The sequence below is a fragment of the Papaver somniferum genome, chromosome 9 (assembly GCF_003573695.1).
Source record: "Papaver somniferum cultivar HN1 chromosome 9, ASM357369v1, whole genome shotgun sequence".
In the NCBI taxonomy this organism is placed as follows: Eukaryota; Viridiplantae; Streptophyta; class Magnoliopsida; order Ranunculales; family Papaveraceae; genus Papaver; species Papaver somniferum.
The window spans coordinates 185,062,235-185,072,418 of NC_039366.1; the positions used below are offsets into that span (position 1 = coordinate 185,062,235).

General features: G+C 36.3%; 1 protein-coding gene across 1 annotated transcript; it reads right to left on the bottom strand.

Annotated features, from left to right (window-relative positions):
- Positions 1–2,979: 2,979 nt before the first annotated feature.
- Positions 2,980–6,831, bottom strand: LOC113309010 (DNA replication complex GINS protein PSF3-like). Its single transcript, XM_026557445.1, has 8 exons — positions 6,630–6,831; positions 5,384–5,449; positions 4,720–4,788; positions 4,571–4,642; positions 4,374–4,474; positions 3,878–3,970; positions 3,480–3,619; positions 2,980–3,388 (listed from the first exon to the last, which is right to left on the bottom strand). Exons 3-8 carry the CDS (start codon positions 4,762–4,764, stop codon positions 3,282–3,284), a joined length of 558 nt encoding a protein of 185 aa, XP_026413230.1. The 5' UTR covers positions 4,765–4,788; positions 5,384–5,449; positions 6,630–6,831; the 3' UTR covers positions 2,980–3,281.
- Positions 6,832–10,184: the final 3,353 nt, after the last annotated feature.

The following is a 10,184-nucleotide window of genomic DNA, read 5'->3' on the forward strand; positions in this document are numbered from 1 at the left end:
ACCTTAACCGCTGTGAGACTTGGTTAAGGCTCAATTACATTCCAGTCCGATATTAACTTGTAGTAAGCTAGTGTCTGTAGCGTATTAATACAGTGTGGTGTTCAAATCTGGACTAGGTCCCGGGGTTTTTCTGCATTTGCGGTTTTCTCGTTAACAAAACTTCTGGTGTATGTGTTATTTCTTTTTCGCATTATATTTGTTTATATAATTGAAATATCACAGGTTGTGCACAGATCAATCAATTTTTAAATCCGAGCTTTGGTTGTTGATATAAATTGATTGGCACTTGGGCATTGGTCTTTGGTACCGTCCAAGTTATTTATCATATTAATCGGGCTCACATATTTCTATCTGTTCGATTGCAGATTGTATTGAGAAATTGAGTTATAACTCTTAGGTATATTTTTTGATTGAGCTCGCTTTATAAGCTGGTGCTCTCAGAATTATGTTGGAGTTAGTCTATACAGATTGGCGAACGAATTATTAGGTGTGGATGTTATACCCCCGCTTTTTCAATAGGATAGAATGGTAAATGTCGTGAGTAAATAGGATGGTTCAGTCTTCACATACCTCTTTGTCAATGAAGTTTTCCAAGTTTCTTCGTTTGTTCTTCAATCTTCAATCTTTGAAGGTTATTCAGTGATTTATGATACTCAACTACCATACTTTAATCCTAGTTTGAGACTTGACTTTAGTCTAATAGAAATCAAGATATAGTTTTGTGCATTTAATATTGAAAACAAGCTTGAGATACCAAAAATTGCGAGTTCGTCCAAGCAATGATCTAACAATTATGACGAAGGTTTACTTTTTAGATTCAGGGATTTCGTGAGGAGTTAAGAAGAAAAATTCCTTAAAAATAATACCAGATTGAAAATCTGAAGGATCTTCAGAAGGAAAAGTGATTTCATCATGGTGATATACAACATCTCTCAGGAAACCGTTTTCTAAGATTTGAAAGTCCCAATTTGAAATGGCTTGATAGTCGGGTAGGGGAGAATATGATGGGTTTTCGAGTGATATGGCAACAAAAAGTTCTTTTCCCTAAAAATGATTCTGGAAACTGATCCAAGTTTGAGTCATTTCCATCTACAAAGAAACTATATTGTGGCTCAACAATTGTGTGTGACCCATAGAGCATGTTAAGAAATTCATATTCATCTACCATTCTAGTTCAATCCAGATTAGAGTTTGGGGAGTAATTAGAGAACACATAGGAAGACCTATAAGTGTCAAAAATGTGTGGGAAAAAACTTTGAGATTATTTTCCCAACTTTATGGTTACTATTCTAGATCTGAGCCGGGACCCAGATCATAGATGTCCTCTAAAGGCTGGTTTAGTCTAATAGCACAGTTTCCCCAACATGTCATAACCTATTGCAATGGTCACATACCCCGTGAGGGAAGGTCATGTACATGAGATAGATGACATAGTCTGGGTTTGAACCTACTTGTACTCCAACTGAATGTTTCAACTGTTTTTCGATGTTGGCCTCGATTTAACCATGACTAGTTCTCCATTTAATGGTAAACTGCTTCGAGGTAGAATTTCAGAAACCCTCCCTCGCCTATTCCAAATTTGAGCTATTATGCATTCATCATAGTGTAAGTTTTGTAAGTATAAAAGTTGAACTTGATCTGAGATGTACTTAAGAGTGTTTGTTTTAATTAACCTCTCCTAGAACCAGGTAGAGATTAGAAAGGCATCTACATATACATACCATGGACTATTGGCTAGAACAATGGCAATATGATATCTGCTTTTAAGATCAATCAGTTTTCATCCGATTTTGTTAATACAAATTTAATTTGGGTACCTCATCTGTATTTTAATACATTTTTTGGACTTGGTTTTCCATATGAAGAGGTTTGGAAAACTCTGCATATTAAGGAAGTATTGCAGTTTGCATCGTTGGCTTTAATTTGAAAAGGTATAAGATAACACACGAGAAGTCGAAAAGCCAAAAGTCCAAACACGCGCGTTTGGATACACATCCAGAAGTTGCTTTTTGATTTCTGGAAGCAAAAAAGTCAAAAATTAGTCTGGGTAAACAATTTCAGAATGACTTCGAGAAGCAGAAAAGTTAACTCTTTGTGAAGCAAAATGTTTTTGCTTCTGACTTCTACTTCTGGAGAAGCAGAAGTCAGAAACAAATTTGTATCCAAACGTGCTAAGGATGGAGGAAGTAGATCTCTGATTGATGCTCGTGCATTAATGAGTGGTAAATGCATACTACTAGTACCACAATAAGTAAATAAGAAATTCATGATGCCTAAGTAAATGCAGATGAAATCAAAAACTCAGACAGAAGTAAAGCTAACTAACATAATTCAATGCAGTAAAAAAACTTGTCCTGAATGCCTTTTAATTATGGATGATGGGTAATTACTTTTCTTAAAGTACTAGAAAAGACATTGAAGTGGAGAAAACAAATTCCAAAGAAATAAAGAGGGGGAGTGAAAGCAAAACAGTGCAGAGGGAAACTAGAGTTTTAAAGAGAAAATGGTTCACAGCCGTATTTGGGCCGTATTTTCAACTGCCATAGAATCCAACGATTCTAAGAACATCTTAGAAAATTACTACTTGCGAATAAATGGAAGTGGTTTTCTGATTCGTTTAAAATGAACAACAGTTTGATTGTATCAATTCCATATTGGTCAATTGACTAGTGTCAATTTGACCTTTGGACATCCTACACGTGTCTCATATAAACTAAAAAAATGGGCTTGACAGATCCTAGTCGAACATTCTTTAACTAACAAAACTGTTAACCCAAAATAGAAGAATATGGTACAGACTATCTTGGGGTAGTAAGCAATAAACGGCTGAATCAAAATGAGGGATCCAGAGAGAAAAATGAAGGATAGAACTCAAGACATCAAGCATTTCTTCAGACGAGGTTGGAAAGTTGTTGGTTTATGCAAGAAAGGATGGTACAAACTCAGAAGTAAATTCAAGATTTAACATCATATAATATGTGACAGAAAGAAGCATTTTAATCTTAAACAGATTAGAACCTACAGCATGTAAAGTTGTCTGTAATTTTTGATTCCTGAATTCTTAGGACAAATGCTAAAATTTGCAAGAATCTTACCGAATACAAAATCATTATCTTTTCTCTATTTTAGTTAACTTGACTACAAGGTAAAAGCTACATTACATTGATCTGGCGAACAAAAAGCCATCTATTTCTTCAGCGTTCTTTGTACCCTACTAGATCAGACCAGTGCAGCTATGGTTTCCTTGGGGAAAAGACGAATCATACAGTCAGAGCTTGAATCTACCCGTTCGATTTTCTCTTCTTCAAAATTGAGGCTCTCTCGAACCTGGGCCCACCAACCCGCCATTTCTTGTACGCAGTCATTGAAGACTGAGCTGCATCATATACTAAAAGGAAAGGGCAACTATCGTTAGTGTGACGTCCAGCGGAGATATTGAAGGTAAAAGGTTGAAGATGGTTAGAGTTGCAAAATCTCACATTGAGTTTCTTCTTTCGTTAGAAGTGGCAAGAACTTGGGAGCTACAGAATATGCTGCACTATGCGCCTTGCTCAAAACTTCCTTATATCTGCCTTTAAAAGCGTACAGGAGAAACGACCCAATGGTTCTATCGCCAACCCTGTTTAATTAAAAAGTACATATATTGCTCAAAAGTCAAAACGTTTCTATTAGATTTCCACCTTTTGTAGCTTCACTAACTTAATACTGAACCAAACATCTAACCCATATGCTTTGTTTAAGAGCAGAGATGGCGTATAATGGTTTCTAATAGACCATTCAAGATCCCCCCTTGATGAGCATTGGGAGGTAGTATGTCTGTTTTGGAAGAAGCAATGGATGCACGAAGTATTGGATAGGTGGACAGAGGTATACTCACAAAGGTGCAACCTTGCATCCAAACTCATAGAAATAGGGGCAGCGATTTTTCAGATTCACATATGCAACGTCAGCCTGTACTTCCTTTCTGGTTCTGTAATGAAATACCAGATGTAAAAATTATCACATTACTAGAACACAATTCAAGAACCTTGCACTAGTACTGGAAGCTACTTTCCAGGCGGTATAATACCATTAAATCATTCATTGGGCACTTAATCACATGTCAAATCTTAAACCATCCAAATGAATCACCTTTATCCAAGGGATTCCTATAAGGTCACATTTAGAATGTCGATTCAGATTTCCTATACAAGGTTAGCCAGTCAAAGCTGAGTGCCCTAGGAATAGTCTTACCGCCGCGCATATTACATGTTCAAACACATACTGGAATTATGAACTTCTTTTTCGTGTATTCCAATACTTTAACAGACAATGTTTTTTGTTTCTTTGTATATGAACAGAAAAAACTAAAACAAGGGGGTTGAGAGGGTCACTTTTGATTGAAGCAGGCAGGCAGATTAATTGATGCTGCTTGTCTCAATTGTAACTCTTGAGAGAGCCAGAACGGAAGCTCCACTTTGGCACCTTGTTGAATCTGCATTAGTACACAAGAAACCCCGTTAAAAAGCTGGTCATGACATTGAGGGCTCCAGTCAAGATTATGCGCAGGAAATCAGAGGGGCACACATACATTGTTTGTTTCAGCGCCGGGATCAAGAAGTCCAACTCCATTTGCGCCCACTTGGAATACAACAGATACAAGCTACAAGGATTGCTAGACAAAATTAGACTTAATGTGAGCCAGCCTGGAACAGAAAAGCTCTAAGATGAAACAAATACCTCATCCTCCATGATTATGTCATCCAGATCGTAATAGTTTGCCATTCCCTACTCCTCAATCGTCAGTACCTTAAGAAATCCCCATTTGACACAAACCATAAAGTATGGTTAAAAACCTCAATTTCAAAATTGAACTTCAACTCTAAATTGAAAACAAAATCATAAAGTAAAGTAAAATTCTAATCTCTCTCAACAATCACAGAAATAAATCGGTTCATAAAATTAGACACAACCGGTCCAGCAAGGAGAAAACCATTTCTGTGACCACTTATGCAAGATTCAAGACCTGATCATGCTTTGAAAGACAAAAATAAGATTCATTACGTAACTCCATACAAAAGCCATTTCCCAAAACAGTCTATAACACCTAAAGATCAACACCGTCCACATATATATAGTGATTGAGTGAACAACTCTTCCAAACATCATTAATGTTGATATAGTTACTGAAGATTTACAAAATACATGACTAGAAGTTGAAACAGGTAGTAATCTGTAGACCCAAGTTCAGTATGCAGTCTATTACACATCAAACATCAGACCTTAGCATTATTCCTCAATGTACACAGTAAAGATACCATAAAACATGGGTCAAATGCCGATATTAGAACTATCCCAGATCCATCCCCGTGATATACATATCAAAACAAGACAATATACTTACTTTTTATGCTTTCAAGCCTGCTGTAAGCTCTACCCGGCTTACTGTTGCAAGCTCCTCTCGTACCCTCTGGGAGGAAAACAAAAAAAAAGAGGTGAGCGAAATACCAGTAGGAGTTACAACGGCGAAAACATAGTGCCTGACGTCTGCACGAAACATAAATGAATAGACAAGAGCAGCATCAAGAACAATACAGAAAAATACAAGCCTTACGCAATTAAGATGATAACAACGATTTAGAGTTGCAAATAAAAACAAGTTACTCTACTAATTCTATGGCCGGCGCCAAAGTCAGGGTAGTCGAATACAAGCCACCGTTACAGCTAACGGTCTTCCGGGTAGCCACCATAGGTGGCAGCCAATTAAGGCCTGACAATCCTAGAATAGAGTTCTAGCTTCCTACCATACTATTCGGACGGTCTTTCGGGTAGCCACCATAGGTGGCAGCCAATTAAGGCCTGACAGTCCTAGAGTAGAGTGTTCTAGCTTCCTATCATACTATTCGTAAGAAGGAAACATCCACAATGATCAACGAAGCAAGTAATAAATTGAAGGAAACATCCACAATGATCACCAAATATAAGAATACATTTCACAGTGGAAGTCAATCATTCAAGTGGGTCTAGACAAGTGAATACTGTCATGAGTTCTGATAAAGAAAATGATTTCATATTTATGGCTGTGCACATAACAAGATGGGTGGCTAAAGAGAAGTGGAAAGAATTCAAACGAGTGTCGCAAAGGTAACCCAAATCAGAAGGTTGTAACATTCAGTTGCAGGGGGAATGAAAGAGAACAAAATAAATCAAAAATGTGAAAGATTTCAAATCATTTCTTTTTGACTATCAGTGATGTGTATCTCTCTGAGTCATTTTCGCAAACAGATAATAGGTGAGTTTCGGAATTCAATGCCAAACCTAGATTAGAGATGGAAAATAGAATCTTAATGGCGGAAAATCATTTTGGATCTCTACATAATTGTTAGAAACACTCAAAACTAAACACAGATAATATGCAAAAGTTAAAATGCAAGGAGAATATAAGATTTCACACCAGGTACCTTGTTGAGCAAAAATTATTAGAGCATGGGCAATTGCAAGAAGTTTATGGATAAAATTTGAAAAATTATTTTACTTAACAAGCATCCCAGAAGCTCGTTTACTAATTTGCGCAAAAATGATGTCTAAATTAGAGATGGAAATCATCTGGAAAAGAAAAGAAAAGAACTGCGAGATAAATAAACCCCTACCTTTCGTAGAAGACAAATTCAGATGAATACGGAGGGTGGTTGCGTTAAGAATTTGGATTTGGAAGACAAACCCCTTCCTCTGCTTGAGATTCTTTTGAGTAGAAAAATAACGGCAGTGAAGTGAAATGAGGGAAGTGAAAGATGCGAAGCAAAACAAGAAAAAATAATATAGGAGTTGGTTGGTGGTGAGGCACATGGCTTACATGCTGCTCAAAGTTTCTAGAGTTTTTCCAGTACCAAGGGCTAAAAGCCTAAAACCCTAATTTTCACGTAAGCCGTAAGGAAAATTGAAAAACGAAATTTTCACAAACAAAAAAGAGATGAAAATTCACATACAGAAAAGGTGAAATCACAATTTTCACAAAAAGAAAACGGTATAAAAAAATATATTTAAGACTAAATATCAACATGAAAACCCAAATTTTCTCGTAAATTAAAAAATGAAAATTTCAAAATAAAAAAGAGATGGAAAACCCACGTAAACGGACGGTTAAAATCGAAAATTTCACAAAAAAGAAGGTGAAATTAAAAATTCTCACATGAAAAATAGAAAATATTTGGATTAGCTTTCAAAAATGATATTTGGACTAACTAATTAGTTTAAGGTACATAATTGAGAGGAACAATAGGTCAAGGATCTAGTTATCTAACACCAAAGACTAAGTTTGTATCTAGGTTTGTTTATTTTTTGGTCTCAGATGCTTTTGTGAAGAATAGTCAAATCACACGTAATATTGTGATAGTAAAAGAGTTTTTCATTCTATGCACAAGTCTAAGTCCAAACAGAAATTCTTTGGCCTAAAAGTGGATATTTAAGAAATTCTTTGGCCTAAAAGTGGATATTTCAAAGGCGTATGATAGAGTTTCTTGGTCCTTCTTGGGTTATATGCTTCACCAAATGGGTATTCATAATCACTCTCATAATCTTATAATGAATTGTGTTACTTCATCAACTTTTTCTATTCTCTTGAATGGTGCTCCACATGAGAACTTTGCGAGTGGTAGAGGTTTACGTCAAGGATGCCCTTTATCACCCTCTTTATTCATCATATGTTCTCAGGGATTATCACTTCTTATGGAGAAATTTGAAAACACAAGTCTTTACGGTGGTTATAGGTTTAACACTCAATCCCCAGTAATTAGTCATTTAATGTTTGCTGATGACTTATTCTTTTTTGGAAAAAATTCAGAGGACAATGTGGATCATCTCAAACTCATCATTGATACTTATTCTTCTTTTTCTGGACAAGTTATCAATTTTTCGAAGTCACCAGTTCACTTTAGTAAAGGTTGTACAATACCTTACAGATATATGACTATTCAGAAACTATGGGTCAATGAAACGCAGATAGAAGAAAAGTACTTGGGAACGTATCCGTTGAAATCTGAGCGTAATACTGATACTTTTGAACCTTTGAATACAAAGTATGATTCTAAGTTATCAGGTTGGAGATCAATCTTCGTTAATCAGGCTGGAAGAACAGTTTTGTCAAAAAAGTGTGTTATCCACTGATGAGTGCCAAATATTGCATATTTCTACACCTTTTTATTGGCATTTAACTCATCTTTTGCGCTTTAAAATCATATATTATCCCAAATTCTGTATTTTCACTGTTTTCAAGAATAAATACTTGTACTAATTAAATTTGTGTTTTTAGGTATTAAATAAAGCTTGGATGAATTGAGAAGCCAAAAGAAGCGGAGAATTGGTGACAACGAAAGAGAGACAACAAAGCTCCCACTAAAAGGCAGTGAAGAATATTGTTTGCACCTCATCCGCAAGTGAAGAATATCGTTTGCACGACCCAAAACTAGAAGCGGGCTTGAGATTATTTAGCTTTGAAGAAGCCATGGGCCTAGAAGAGATAAAATCTAAGACCAAAGCCCGTCCCCATCCCGAGCCGTCAGATTCGATACAGATGATTGGCATCCAATGACATCTCTATCCGAGACATCAACAAATGCAGTGTCCGCCCAACACCCTCGCACCTACCATTTATCCCTTAGTTGAACAGAAGCCAAACGCCCCCTTTTGTACGGAGTTCTCATCTTCTCCATACTCTGCAAACCATCACTTCACCTTTACCTCCATTCCACCTCCATCAATCACTTCTATTCCCGACCACCTCTGAAGCACAACCACCCTATCAGCCACCCTGCAATCAATCAACTTCCTAGCCTCTATCTATCTCCATCATAGCTTCTTCTCCACATCAGTAACCCTAGAAGCTAGGGTTGAGAGAGATAAGGCTAGGATTATCTTCAATGGAAAAAGCAAACATCAAATCAATAGTTGCAGAGATGAATCAGAGTACGGGTCTATCAAAAATCGCAATTCGAGTGAGTGGGTATTCTCTAATTTTCGAATTCATGAGACTGAGAAGAAATTGAGGTATAAATTGGGTTCTCTGTAATTTGTGTAATCATCCAATTCTAGCTGGATCAAATAGTTATCTTAATACAATTGTGTTTTAATCATCTTCATAATGTTCTAAATTAATCTGCTACGGTCTGGATGAAACCCTGGATTGTATGCTAAGTTAGTCAATTTCCTGTTTTTGTTCTTGTTGTGCTTCATTGCTTTAGGAATGATAGTTAGCTAATTGATCAAATTAGCCTGTGATTAGTTGTACTGTAAGAAGACAGCTAATACTAGGGGTGAGTTAGTGAAATTAGTTGATAATTTATCCATCTGAGACCTTCAAGGAAAGGGACAAGAACATAACTTGAGTTTGTATTGCCTTAGTATAGGATTAGGAGGTGGATTCAATCACCATAGTGTCTCTCGGTCATCTGTTTACAATCTTTTTATTGTATCTTTAAGTTGCAATCTGTTTACTTTTTGTTCGCTACCAATATCTTGTTGTATCGACACCAAAAATAACTCTTCTTGTTACTTCACATTTGAATCAGTTTAGTAAAAACCTTAGAATCAACTCTACATCCACCTTGTCTTTGTGGGATCGACCTGTATTCGCTCTGTCTCCAATAGATGTTGTGCACTTGCAGTTATCATTGTAGGTACTGTTTAAAATCCTACCATCTACTATCCCAAACTAATCGATGGGTACTTGCATTCTTCCTAAAGGTGTTACTATAAGTTTTCACAAACTCAAAAGGCTTTTTATTGGGGACATGACGTTCACATAAGGAAACAACACTTCATTAAATGGGAAAAAGCAATGAAAGCCAAAGAGGATGGAGTTTTAAGTATTCAATATGGAACTGGTGAATCAATCACTGGTGACAAAACTTGTTTGGAGATTTCTAACCAGTCCAGATTCAACTTGGGTGAAAATATTTCATGCTAAGTATTTACAATATACTTCATTCTGGGATTGTCAGTGATGAGTGCCAAATAATGTATATATTTATCCCTTTTTGTTGGCATTTAACTCATCTTTTGTGCACTAATTCTACATTTTATCCCATATTCTGTATTTTCATTGTTTTCAAGAATAAATATTTTTCTTAATTAATTTTGCATTTTTAGGTAATAAATAAAGTTTGGATGAATAGCGGAGCGGAAAAGAGCAGAAAAGCGGTGAAAAGCCG

Coding starts and splice junctions, on each gene's coding strand:
- LOC113309010 (XM_026557445.1), bottom strand. CDS start 4,764: ATGGCAAACTATTACGATCTGGATGACATAATCATGGAGGATGAG. Junction 4,643..4,719: donor ACATAATCATGGAGGATGAG/GTATTTGTTTCA, acceptor CAATCCTTGTAG/CTTGTATCTGTTGTATTCCA. Junction 3,620..3,877: donor GGATGCAAGGTTGCACCTTT/GTGAGTATACCT, acceptor TTAATTAAACAG/GGTTGGCGATAGAACCATTG.